A 13,873-nucleotide genomic window follows, 5' to 3' on the forward strand; every position below is an offset into this window, starting at 1 on the left:
GTGTGTGTGTGTGTGTATATGTGTGTGTGTGTGTGTGTGTGTGTGTGTGTGTGTGTGTAATATATATATATATATATATATATATATATATATATATATAAGTTCAAATTGGCTTTCCTGGTAACCAAGGTGACCTGACCTAGTGTGTTCTAATGCAGTAGATCATTCTACTGACGAGGAACCTTAATCTGCTATTTCGGTCTCCAGTGCATTGAAAACATCTCATGGTAGTGGTATACTCCCAGTGTGGGATTCTCAATTTGCCAGTTGGCAGGGGGTGGAGCGAGGTTGCATTTTATTGTACGATAAAACACATTACCCCTGCCCTGGACACTGGTGAATCAGTATAGTTCAACTTTTGACATCTTAAGTGTTAGTCTAATACAGTGGTGCCTCCTCTACACTAGTTTAATTTTCCTGTTTTCTACGAACAGCAGTATGAAGAAGCATGTATTTCAATTCTATGACCCTCCCACAACTTAGTGTTCTCTTCTCCTTCTTCCCCGGTTTATTTTTGTTGCTTTCCTTTTCCCTGTTAATATAATGGAGCTTGCTGTCTTGCAGGTCAAATACTAAAAAAAAATACTTTTTTTTTTTTTTTTTTTGTTCTGGGCCACTTAACTGTTTTGACAGCAAAGTTAGGAAGTCCTATCTTGTACAACATAACTAAGTGACCTTTTCTTTCTATTCAGAAAAATAAAATGTTTTGTAAACCTTAACCTACATTCCATGTGAAAAAGTAAAAAAATGATAGCATGTAATCTTCAAACTTCTGAGTCAGTTTAGCAAAACAGTTTTTAGGTAGTAAAAAGTACCACACTTTTGTGTATGTATATACTCGCTCCTTGCAACTGCTGTAACTTATTTATTTTTTAAAAAGTTTTGGTTTAAAATCTGATTCGAAAGAAGAATCCTAAATGAAGTTGATAATTGAAGGTCTTTTAAAATTACAAAATATGTAACATTAAATGAATGTTCTTGTAAGACTGATAATTAGATAAATTTATAAGACGTTATATAAATATCTGTATATATTTTCCTTCCCACAGCTTCAAACATACACATATAGATAACCCTGACTGCTCAGGACCACCTATGGGTATAAGTAACAAGGCTAATGGGGAGATCAAAATTGCTTACACCTACTCAGTTAGCTTTCAGGTGAGTGTTTTTCTGTTTTGGAGGCCTCACTCTATCAGATTGTTTACATTGATATTTTAGGAGTTCTAAAAGATGAGTGGCTAAAATTACTCCAAAATATTATCAGGCTCTTTTCAATAGCATGGTTCAAAAATAAAACTCCTTTCAGATTAGGATCTTGTGGTCTTCCGTTGAGATTTTCATAGTTGACTAGGGGATTTAACTACCCAACTCCCATTAATTTAAATGGGGATTGAGAACTAAATTCCCTAGTTGGCTTTGAGAAATCTCATCTTTCATGTCTGCGTAGCTTCACTGTGTAGAAACGTAATCTACCAAACACTAAATCCAACCAGTCATGCTTTTTCAACAAAGAACTAAGTGTGACAGATATATCAGGGCTGATGGTTCTCTTCGCCAGCTAGCTCTTAGGGCAGGTCTACACTACGGGGTTAAGTCAACCTAAGTTATGCAACTCTAGTGACGTGAATAATGTAGGTGGAGTCGATGTAGCTTCGGTTGACTACTGCGGTTGACAGGAGAGCTATCGGCAGTCGATTTTAGCAGTTCTTCACTAGACCCACTAAATCGACCCCTGGTGGATCGATTGCTGCAGCATCGATCCACGGTAAGTGTAGACAAGCCCTTAGTTTTCTTTCCTCCCAGGCCTTCTCCCACATGTATAACTGCAAAGAATCAGGCAACTATTTTGTTACCTCTGCTCTCCTTTTTAGAGCACAAGCACAGCCACTGGAGTGCCCTTGATGGGGACAGGGTGATGGCACAAGATATGGCTTTTGATGTAACCTTTTGAAGGAAGGTTCCTCAAAGTATGGGAATGTTAAGTATTTCTAAGGTCCCTCTTACTGTGGTGTGTAAGAACTAATAAAATAGACAGGGGTTGCTGGGAAGACTGGAGATCATCCTTATCTTCACATATTCATCATCTTAAGGAAGCATTTGTCAAGTTTCATTTTTCTAGCTTAAATGCCTCTGTTTGGAGTCTGCCCAAATGCACACACCTTTTATGCATTGAAATGGGCAACTATCACTGTCATACTGTGGATATCTATTTTAGAATCTTGGAAAAATAAGAGGAAACTTTTTTAATATTTGTATTTACAGCTATTTATTTTTTTTAAAAACTAGCTATATCAAATTTATTCTAAGAGCAGCATAATACCTTGGTATATTATACCACTGCCTGATTGAACAAACGTGCTTAAACAAATCTGAGTTCCTTTAAAATTTATACAGCTTGTTGCAGGGTTTAGTTCCAATATGGTGAAATGAAGCTGTATATGGAAGTGAGTCCTTGTTCTTTAAAATTTAGTTGAAACATGGTTTCTGTACCCATTACACACACCATTTTCCATGAGTTCATGGAGATACATATATAATTAATATATATTAATAATATTATAATAATAATAATGTAGAAATACATGCTCTCTTAAATGGCCAGGTTGGAAATAAAACCCACAAGAACTTTGAAGATGAGGACAAACACTTGGCTTGTAATAGTACAATATAAACAAACGTATTAGATCACTCTCACCATATATGTAAACATTTTGATGTTCACTTGGTACAGACTATAAGTGGACATTCAAATTGAACTTGAAGTAAATTTTATGCTTATGTAAAAAAAGCTGGAAAACATATTTTCTGCTCTGTTCCTAAGGGTTTTAAATATTTGGCCAGGAATGCTTGATCAGGGCTGAAACTTAACATATAAAATTGTCAATGAGGCATTCTCAGACTTTTGCCGTTAGTGTGGCTTCCCTGGTTTTTTTGTGTGTGTTTTTTAAACAAAGGAGTTTTTTTAGTGTCAAGAGGCACATGTTTTGCACTCATTACAAATGGATAGTTTTAAGTTTTGTAGGATTAGTCCATAATACTGTTTTTGAAATGGCTCAGTTCATTGTTGAAAAGCTAACTGAGAATCTAATTACTTTGAAATTTGTATGTGAGACAGGTAGATTTATCTGGTGTATTTTAAATACATGCCATGTATTAAATAAGATTGGTCCCAAGACCAGTCCCTGAGGAACTCCACTACTAACCTACTTCCAGCCTGATAGTTCACCTTTTAATATGACCAGTTATAGTATAACCAGTTCCTTATCCACCTTTCAATTAATTCCCATATTCTCCAATTAAACTAAAATTTCCCATGTGGAACTGTATCAAATGCCTTACTGAAATCCAAGTAGATTAGATATACCGCATTTCCTTTGACTAAAAAAATCAATTATCTTCTCATAGTAGGAGATCAGGTTGGTCTGGCATGGTCCACCTTTTGTAAAACCATGTGGTACTTTATCCCAATTACCATTCACTTCTATGTCCTTAACTACTTTCTCTTTCAAAATTTGTTCCAAGACCTTGCATGCAATTGAGGTCAAACTAACTGGCATGTAGTTTCCTGGGTCACATTTTTCCTTTTCTTAAAAATAGGAACTATATTAGCAATTCTTATTCATAGGGTCTGACCCCCAAGTGTATAGATTCATTAAAAATCCTTGCTAGGGTTTGCAATTTCATGTGCCAGTTCCTTTAATATTCTTGATGGAGATTATCCAAGCCCCCTGAGTTAGTCCCATTAAGATGTGTGAGTTTGACTTCCACCTCAAATGTGGTAATTTCTACCTCCATATCCTCATTTCCATTAGCCACTCCGCCATTACCTCTAAGATCTTCACTAATCTTACTGAAAACTGAGGCAAAGTATGTTTAGGTTTTGGGCCATGCCTAGATTATCTTTAATCTCCACCCTATCCTCCGTGGTTAGCAGTCCCACTTCTTGCTTTCTTTTTATTTATATGGCTATAGAACCTTTTACTATTGGTTTTAATTTCCTTTGCAGGGTCCAACTCTGCTTGGCTTTTGATCATCATAATCTCGCCTTCATTCTCCCTCTCTAGGAACAGGCAGAATCCCACTGAAGATCACTTGAGCCTCCATTTCCTTAAGTGTTTTCCCCAGCTTGGTATAGTCTCCCTTGATACGTTCCAGTGAGAACTTAGCTGTATCATTTGTTCCCACATGAAGGACAATCTTGAAGGACAGTGGATTCTTTCCTGCTCCCATTAGGATCCTCTTCAGCCTCAGGTCCACATCCTGTATCTTAGCTCCTAGCAGACAGCACACCCTTCTGTTCTCCGGATCAGATCTGGTGACAGGCCTTTTTGTTCTTAGGGAGTCTCCAATCACGTAGACCTGTCTTTTCCTGGTGATGGTGTGATTCTCCGGCCTTCCTCCTGTTCTTTCTGGCTGCAACTTCTCTTGTCTTTTATTCTCCCTTGCAAGCTTCTGCGAGTCATCCTGTATCCTCCTAGGGCTCTGAGCTCTGGGTATCTCCATTGGCTCTTCCCCTCTTCTTATAGAATTAGCCACTTGTGACAGGTTCCCCCCAGCTCCAGGGTAACACCTGGGGCTGGGGTACCACTGAACCCGCTTGACCCATCAACATGCTCCAGCTGCAGAAACACACAGACACTGAAATCAGCTCTACATGGGAAGGCTCAGCTAAGGATTTGCCCAATACTCAAGTGTACACATCCCTCTAGAGAATAAACCCAAAATTATACCATCTTGCACTCCACAGAGAACTACACAGCGCAATCTCATGAAATTCGCCATCTCCCTCAATGTGGAGGGGAATATACACCACTTTCTGCCCCAAGTTAGAATTTCCACACACACTTTTTAAAGACAAAACAAAAGCAAGTTTATTAACTACAAAAGATAGATTTTACGTGATAAGGGATAGCAAACAGATCAAAGATTACACAGCAAATAAAACAAAACACAATCTAAAATTAATATACTAAAGAAATTGGTTACAAGTAGCAAATTTGCACCCTAAATGATGTTTTAGGCAGATTGCAGAGACTTGCTTGCAGCTTAAAACTCCAGATATTCCTTTTACAGACCAGACACCTCCTAGCCTGGGCTCAGCCCTTCCCTCCTCCCCCCAGCTCAGTCTCTTTGTTCCTCAGGTGTTTCCAGAAACCTTCTCTCTTGGGCAGGGAGTTAGCAAAGAACGAATCATGATGATGGTGGAAAAATACTAGTATTATCATGGAGTCCAGTACCAGGTGACTTGGTCACATGATCCTGCAGCCATAACTCAAAGGCTGTTTATAGCCTCCCCAGGAAGACTTCTCAGTGAGTGATTAGTATCTTCAAAGGCCTATTGTTTTCACTAATGGCTCTTCCTAGCGAGACATCTAGACTGATTGCATTCTGCCTAGTGGCCATTCCCCAGTTGTAAACAAATTGGTAATAGATGCCTAGACAATATTCCTAACTTCAGATACCAAAATGATACATGCATACAAATAGAATAATCATATTCAGTAAATCATAACTTTTCCAATGATATCAGATGCCTTATTTTGTATAAAATACATCATAGTTATGCCATAATCATAACAATATCTCTATGAAAAATATGGGGGCACTATACCACATCGCTCTTCTCTTCTTTGTCGTCCCACCTTCTGTTACTGCCTGCTGTGCCCCTTCTTCATTCTCCATCTCAGCAAACCTGTTCCTGAGCGCTATTTCTCCTTCACTTTGCTTGGTTCTCATAGTCACATGCTTGCACTAGCCACTTTCCTTACCCCGCGGTCTCCCCTCAGAGTTCTTCAGTCCAGCTTGCATCTGCAAGTCTTGACTTTTTTCCCTTCAGCCTTATCCCTCACCTGCTCGAATCCCCTTCGAAACTCAACCATAGTTTCCTCCTGCATCTTTGAAACTCAGATCTTCTCTTCCATCAGCTCTGTCAGGCGGCACTTCATGCAAATGAAACTTTTTTCAGGTACCTGCTCCAGGATCATGTACATCCTGAAGCTTCCACGTCTGGTCATCTTCATTTTCTCTTCCATTGCTTGGGTCACTACCACTGCTGCCTCTGAGTCTGTTATAGCCTTCCCACTTAAAGCCCTCTCAAGGGGAAAAAAACAAACAAAACCCAAACAACAAAACCTTGAATAGGAAAACAGGTGACTTTGTACTCTGAGCTATAAATTGAAGGTTATATTAGTTATGGCTTGTTAGATAATTTATATAGCAACCTATGTTTTATATAGTTCTTTTCGAAAAGTGAAATTCTTGTGAAAAAGGATCCCCTGAGGACCTTATGGTGCTAGAACATTCAATCTAAAAATGTTCAGATGAAGTTTATTAGGAAACAAATTTGTTTTCTGTGTACAAACTTACATAATGTTTCATTTTCAGGAAGAAGAAAAGATAAAATGGGCATCCAGATGGGATTATATTTTGGAATCCATGCCACACACCCATATTCAGTGGTTTAGGTGAGAGAAGAAAGTTTTAGCTTTCAAATGTTACATACTAGACCATTTTTTGGAGCACTAGATGTTGGTTTTTGACAGCAGATTCTTTTTTTCCTTTATGTAGCATCATGAATTCCCTGGTGATTGTCCTTTTCCTATCTGGGATGGTAGCTATGATCATGTTAAGGACACTACATAAAGACATTGCAAGATATAATCAGATGGATTCTACTGTAAGTCTGGCCTTTCTAAAAATCACTATTCTGTGGCGGGGGATAGGATGTAAATTTGTACAGCTTAAATTTCTTCTATTGAATGGGTAACTGCTGTGTTAATACCTGTCATATTCACATGTTAGCTAGTGTTCTTCTAGGTTTCGTGTGTGTGTGTATATAAGACTTTAAATAACACAGGATCAGTCTTCTTGAGAAATCATTTGCTATTATAACATTTGAGATTGGGGTTGGAACTTCCACTGCTCCAAGATACTGTCTTGTAGATGAAAGTTAGACCCTTCTCTAGGAGACTGCAACTTGTTTGAGCCATGTTGCCTTCCTTGTAAATCTTATTTCTTCTTCGAGTGCTATTCCCTATGTATATTTCACACAAGGGTGTGCCTGAGTCTGGAAGTTTTTCCAAGCAGTATCCGTTGACCCACACATGCACAATATTTTTCCTAATGTTCCGGACCGAAAGTATAAGGGACAATGACCACACCACTCCAGTTCCCTCTTACCGCCACTTGACCTGAGTTGGAACGCTGTCCTCCTTCACTCTTCTTAGCTATAAAAGAGTGCTTGTAGATATTGTGAATATTATCCTGCAATTTAGAATTCTTAGTGTACATAGTATAATATAGTGTAGAAATTCCCCTCCTGTACCCACCCAATCTGAGGGAACTGCTTTTTCACTGGGAGCACACATCTGGGTGAAGTGGGGTACCCATCTCTGCAAAGTGCAGCATCTGTAAGTCCTTCCTGCCAAGAAGCTAGAGCTCAGGCTGAGGAAGCACCTGATAGAAGAGGCTCTGCGGCCCCAGTCTGATCCTGGCCAGGGAGACGACCACCTTCCTTCCTTCCTCCCTCCCTCCATACAGTGGCATCAGCAGTGCACCTTTGAGTACGAGCCGTGGAGCGGAGCCATCAGCACTGAAGCCCAAGGACTCAGGTTACAGGGCTCCTCATGAGAGCAAGAGACATTCTCGAAGGCATAAGGGCAGATCTCTGCGGTGCCAGATTGGGTGAGATGTGGCATATGGATCCAAGAGAACTGGTGCCAAAGGTCCCCCAGCTGGAGAGTAAGGCAAAGGAGAAAAGGGATCCCGTGCTATCAGGACACAAACAGGCTAACTCCATCAGTACTGCCTTGAATATATGGAGACCGGCCAGCTCCAGCGGTCACACCGGATCCCTCCAGTGTCTTGATAGGAACCCTGCAGACCGTGGCCATATGGAGACTTTTCTGGCACCAGAAGAGGTCTTCCTCCCTTTCCTGCAGTCTCTGCTTCTGTAGGGCCCAGTGGTTCTCAGGGAGGTTTCTACCCTGGAAGACGAACCACTGTCGCAGGAGAAGCCCCTTGCTTATCCATCAGGCAGGGGCCCCTGCATACTTACAGTACCACTGTTTCCAATGGCATAATCATCATACTCGGAGGAGTCAGAGGAAATAGCCCCTCTGATGTCTACGGTACAGTACAGGAGCCCAGACAGCTGCAGCAGTCCTGGCTGTGGCCCACCCCGTCCCCCGCAGTGACGCCTGGTATTGCTACCTGTGGGGAGTACTGTACCCAGTGGATCCCTCTTCTGGCCATACTGGGCCCCTGGGACCATTATAGTAGGTGCCTGGCATCATTGCAAGAGTCCTATCGCTCTTCTTCCTCTTGTCAGCCAGTTCCATTGGTGTACGAGGAGGAAGCTGTTGAGCTGGTAATGCTGGTTCCAGGCAGAGCTGCCTCATTGCTGGATAATGCTGTCATTCTGTTGCCACCCTGTCAGCCAGATGTGCACTGGCAATATCAAGATCTACTCCAGTGGGTGGCTGGTGACCTGCAAATTCCATTGGAGAAGGTCCAACACCCTCAACACCATCTCCAGCACATCTTACAGCCAGAGGGACCATACAGGGTGGCCCCTCCCCTAAACGAGGCCATACTAGAACTGACCAGAATGGTTTGGCACACACCTGCATTGAATGCCTCCACCCTGAAGCGAGCCGAGGGACTCTCTTTTGTGCTGGCCAAAAGAGCTGATTTCGTCTTCACGCACCCTGCCCCTAATACACTGATGGTGCAAGCAGTTGTAGAGAGGGCTCAGCAATACCCACAGAAGTCCACCACACCAGATAAAGGGTTGAAGAGGCTGGATCTCCTGGACAGGAAGATCTCCTCCTCCACAGGTCTTTGTATAACCAATTACCAGGTATTTAACTTTAATACCTACACTAGATGGGTGCAGTTTAAGACCAACTCCCTGGGGAAGATCAGGCCCAGTTCCAGTCCTTTGTGGGCGAGGGGAGGCGGGTCGCAAAGGTGGCTCTCCAGGTTGCAGTGGATACTGCAGTGAGACTGCATCCCAGTCCTTGGCCACAAGGCTAGTCATGCTCAGAGATTCTTGGTTCCAGTCATTGGGCTTCCCAAGAGAGGTCCAAAATACTATTCAGGACCTCCCTTTCAATAAGGCCAATCTGTTCAATGACAGAATAGATGAGTCTCTAATTCCCTAAAGGACTCGAGATCCACTTTGAGGTTCTTGGGGATCTACACTCCAGTCCAGGGCCGTCCTTAGGGTTAATGGGGCCGTATGCAGTATTAAACTGGTGCCCCTATACCCGACAGCAGCCCAGCCTCGCATGTGTATTTTAGATAAGGTGGTATTTTGAAGGATTTATTTAAAAATCTGTCTGAAGATCCAAGCATTTAAGGCTAAAGATGAATATTCAGATTTTGCATCTAAAAATCTATGCAAGGTTTTTTTTTATTTTTTTTTATTTAGAGATGTGATTTTTATAATCTTCAGCAACACACTAATGAAATATTTTTAAAGCAAATTTTAAACTAAGGTCCTGTAGACTAGCATGTTCTGAGTAAATATTACAGTAATGCTCAATTGTTTTTGTCAGTAAATTCAGAAATGGACAGTATATACCTGGGGGTTAGCAAATGCCTGTTAAATGGCTTCATTACCACTTGAATGGCTCTTTAACAGCTTCAGTGTTGTGCTAATAGGTCTGGCAGTCTGGAAGGCTTTTTCACTTTTAAGTACTAGATTCCCTTCAGAGGAAGACTCACCAGGCTGGAGCAGCCAGCTGTGGTGGGAGCCTGCAGGAAGGGTCAGAACACGGATAGGAAGAGGTGGGAGGGTGGACACCCAAATTTTTGGGTGTCCTACACAGCTGCGTATGCCTAAGGAGGGCCCTGCTCCAGCCCCCCAGGAGAAAACAACTTAAAAAAATAGCTCTTCAGACCATGGCCATCTTCCTCCTATCCCTCCTACTACCAAAATCCATCAGAATCTTCTTGCAAGCAACCAAGATCCCAGAGAGCCTGTTTCCCAGCTCCAACAACTACCACATCTTCCATGCACTCACAGCCACAGGCCAAAAGCCACTTTTGACATATAGTCTGAAACCCAGGCACCACCACCAATGCCACCTACTTTGCCACACAAAGATGCCACACATCTTTGGTGACTGCTTCACCACCTTTGCTCACAGTTGGAGCAGGATCACCATGGACAGTTGGATTCTGGAGATTATCCATCACGGATACTCCATAGAGTTCCTTTCCTCCTCACAATCCTTCCTCCTCTCACCCAGAACCTTCTTGTGACAGGTTGGATCACAGAAACCCCCTTGGGAGCTGCCACCTGATGTGCTGAGACTACCTCTGAGCCTGTTTTCTCTGCCATCTTGGGACTTCAGTGCCCTGCCTGGTTTGAGCCAGACATGATAGCTTGCTACAAACACAGATCCAGGTCTGAACTATGTCCCTCAAAAGCTGCAGACTTAACTGAAAACCGCTTAAGAAGTGCTCCTGTCTCCAGCACTCAGATAACCAACTCCCAACGAAGTTCAAACAGCAAATAAATCAGTTTTACCCTGTATAAAGCTTATACAGGGTAAACTCATAAATTGTTCGCCCTCTATAACACTGATATAGAGAGATGCACAGCTGGTTGCCCCCTCCCACCCCCAGGTATTAATACATACTCTGGGTTAATTAATAAGTAAAAAGTGATTTTATTAAATACAAAAACTAGGATTTAAGTTATTCCAAGTAATAACACACAGAACAAAGTGAATTACCAAGCAAAATAAAATAAAACATGCAAGTCTAAGCCTAATACAGTAAGAAAACTGAATACAGATGAAATCACATCCTCAGAGATGTTCCAGTAAGCTTCTTTTGCAGTCTAGCCGCCTTCTAGTCTGGGTCCAGCAATCACTCACACCCCCTGTAGTTCCAGTTTCTTTCAGGTATCCTTTGGGGGTGGAGAGGCTACCTCTTGAGTCAGCTGAAGACCAAATGGAGGGGTCTCCAAGGACTTTATATGGTTTCTCTCTTGTGGGTGGAAACCCCTCCCTCCCCCTGTGTAGAATCCCAGCTGCAAGATGGAGTCTTGGAGTCACATGGGCAAGTGACATGTCCATGCATGACTTAGTTCTCTACAGGGGTGTTCCCAGGAAAGCTCAGATGTGGATTGGCATCTATCCATGTCCATTGTTAACCAAGTACTCCCAATTACTTTAATAACCCATTCACACTGTTGACCAAATCTGCCTTAAGTGCTTTCTACTGCAAACATTTTAAAAACAAGCGTAGAGCCAACGCTCATAACTTCAGATATAAAAATGATACATGCATATGAATAGGATGAATACATGCAGAAGAACATAACTTTTGCAAAGATATGTTACATGGCATATCTAGCATAAAACATATTCCAGTTATATCATATTTACACTCATAAGCATATTTTTCTAAAGCATTATGGGGTGCAACATCACACCCCCTCCAACCAATTGATTCTTCAACAAGAAGCAGGCTTCCTACTCCTTAGAGGTGTGATGGAGTCCTGCCTCAATACCAGGGAAGAGGGTTCTATTCCCCATATTTCCTCATCTCCAAAAAGAGCGGAGGGGAAAGGCCTATCTTGGACCTTCGACAGCTCAATATTTTCATTAGGAAGCTGAAATTCAGGCTAATTACATTGGCATCCATATTCTCCTCTCTTCAGAAGGGAGTGTGGTATACATCTTTCACGTCTAGGACTGCAGATTTTCCCTATAGACGTTCAACCATCATGAGGAAGTTCCTATGGTTCAGTATTGGACAGCAGCACTACCAGTTTCGCGTCTTCCCCTTTGGTCTTGCAACAAGACCACGGATTGTCATAAAGTTGTTTGTCATGATAGAGAACCAGATGCGACATCAGGAACATATGGTGTTCCCATACTGTACGACTGGCTTCTGGTAGGACAATACCAACAAGAATTTGCCTTCACAATAGTTTCTTCAGTGCCTACTTTGCCTACTTAGGTGTTTGCATAAACGGAGAAAAGTCCATTTTGTCACCCACACAGACAACTACATTTCATGGGAGCAAGGCTGGACTCTGTCTTGGCACGATCTTTCCTTCCAGTGGACAGATGTTATATAGTGGGCAGCCTGATCGCTCACTTACCCACAAGCTCTGCACTGTGGTGCATCAATTCCTTTCCCTCTGGGGCCATATGGGCTGCATGCACCTATGTGTTGCTCCACCTGCGATGCCTACAGTTCGGGCTCCATTCGACTTATGGGCCGACCAGTGACTTCGTCGACTCCAGAGTCACCATTCCCTCGAGTTCACTTCTCTTGCTTGGTACTCGAATTTGACCATGGTCATGGTGAGGACCCCCTTCAGCCCTCCCATACCGAGGGCCACTTCAGTGACAGTTGCTCCCTTTACAGCATGGGGTGCCCACTTGGACTGCCACACAGCCCAAGATACATGGACACCGGGGAAGCCAGGCTGCACATAAAAGTCCTGGAGCTCAGAGCAGTCCACCTAGCCCGCAAGGCTTTCCTTAAGAACATAAGAAAGACCGTACCGGGTCAGATCAAAGGTCCATCTAGCCCAGTATCCTGTCTACCGACAGTGGCCAATGCCAGGTGCCCCAGAGGGAGTGGACCTAACAGGCAATGATCAAGTCATCTCTCTCCTGCCATCCATCTCCATCCTCTTGTATGCTCCCTCCACGTGCAAATCCTATCGGACAATATCACTATGATGGTATATATAAACAAGGAAGAGCAATATCTCATCCTCTCTGCTTGAAGGAAGTTAGATTGTGGAACTGGTGTATCAGAAATCTGGTTACCATACAGACCTCATACCTCCCAGGTGCTCAGAACTCAGGACAGACTGAGCGGAAGTCTGCATAGACAACAAATGGGAAATACACAATACAACATCTTTGTGCAGTGGTGTACTGTCCTATGGGATCCTTGTGTCCCTGACAAAATTTCCCATGTGCTGCTCCGGGGGCCATAGGCAGCGACTTAGGGCACATTCTTCTGCTTCCCTGGATGGCCAACCTCTGTTATGCCTTTTTCCCCCATTTCCCTCATACCTCTAATTCTCAGGAAGATTTGCCAAGACAGATCCTCCATCATTCTCCTAGCACCCTGTTGGCCCAGACTGTGCTGGTTCTCTGATCTCCTAAGGCTGTCTGCATGCCTATCCATCAGCATCTGCCCATTCCCTGATTTTCTAACACAAGACCACAGGAGGCTTAGGCATCCCAACCTGACCTCACTCTGTCTCATGGTCTGGTATTTGGATGGGTGTTGGACATAAAACACTCCTGCTTTGCCTAGGTCCAGTAGATCCGTAACCAAAGCAGGAAGGAGTCAGCCGGAACATGCTACCAGGCTAAATGGTGCCACTTCTCAGATTGGGTGCACTGCCACCACCAGTCCCTTGCCACGGTGGGCGTTCCAATTATTCTCTAATATCTCCTTGCCTTAAAAAAAAATTGGGTTTAGCTCTGAGCTTTGTTCATGTACCCCTAGCAGCACCTTCCCCTGGTGGAGGAACATTCATTTTCATGCACCCAATGACAGTTTGCATTATAAAGGGACCTTCCCACCAGTCATGAAAGCCATGCCCCACTGGGATCTTCACCTCATCCTGTCAACTTTCGCAGACTCGCCCTTCGAACCTATGGCACCATGTGCCATGACCTACCTCTGTGGTGTTCTTAGTAGATATCACTTTGGCCAGAAGGGTCAGTGAGCTTGTAGCCATGATGGCAGGCCCTCCTCACACAGTATTCCAGAAGGAGAAGGTCTCCCTCCAGCTACACCCCAAATTCCTCTCCAAGATTGTCTGTCTGAATTCCATATCAACCAATCAGTTCACTTGCCTATATTTTTTCCTGAAACC

At 43.0% G+C, this 13,873-nt stretch overlaps 1 protein-coding gene across 1 annotated transcript in view; it reads left to right on the top strand.

Moving 5' to 3' along the window:
* TM9SF2 (transmembrane 9 superfamily member 2) overlaps positions 1-13,873 on the top strand; it is a 62,362-nt gene that overhangs the window by 25,487 nt on the left and 23,002 nt on the right. The window contains exons 7-9 of the mRNA XM_054012721.1: positions 1,050-1,161; positions 6,388-6,467; positions 6,571-6,679. Coding sequence (XP_053868696.1) covers positions 1,050-1,161; positions 6,388-6,467; positions 6,571-6,679 — 301 coding nt within the window. The remainder of the gene's footprint in view (positions 1-1,049; positions 1,162-6,387; positions 6,468-6,570; positions 6,680-13,873) is intronic.

The sequence above is a fragment of the Malaclemys terrapin genome, chromosome 1, assembly GCF_027887155.1.
Source record: "Malaclemys terrapin pileata isolate rMalTer1 chromosome 1, rMalTer1.hap1, whole genome shotgun sequence".
Lineage (NCBI taxonomy): Eukaryota > Metazoa > Chordata > Testudines > Emydidae > Malaclemys > Malaclemys terrapin.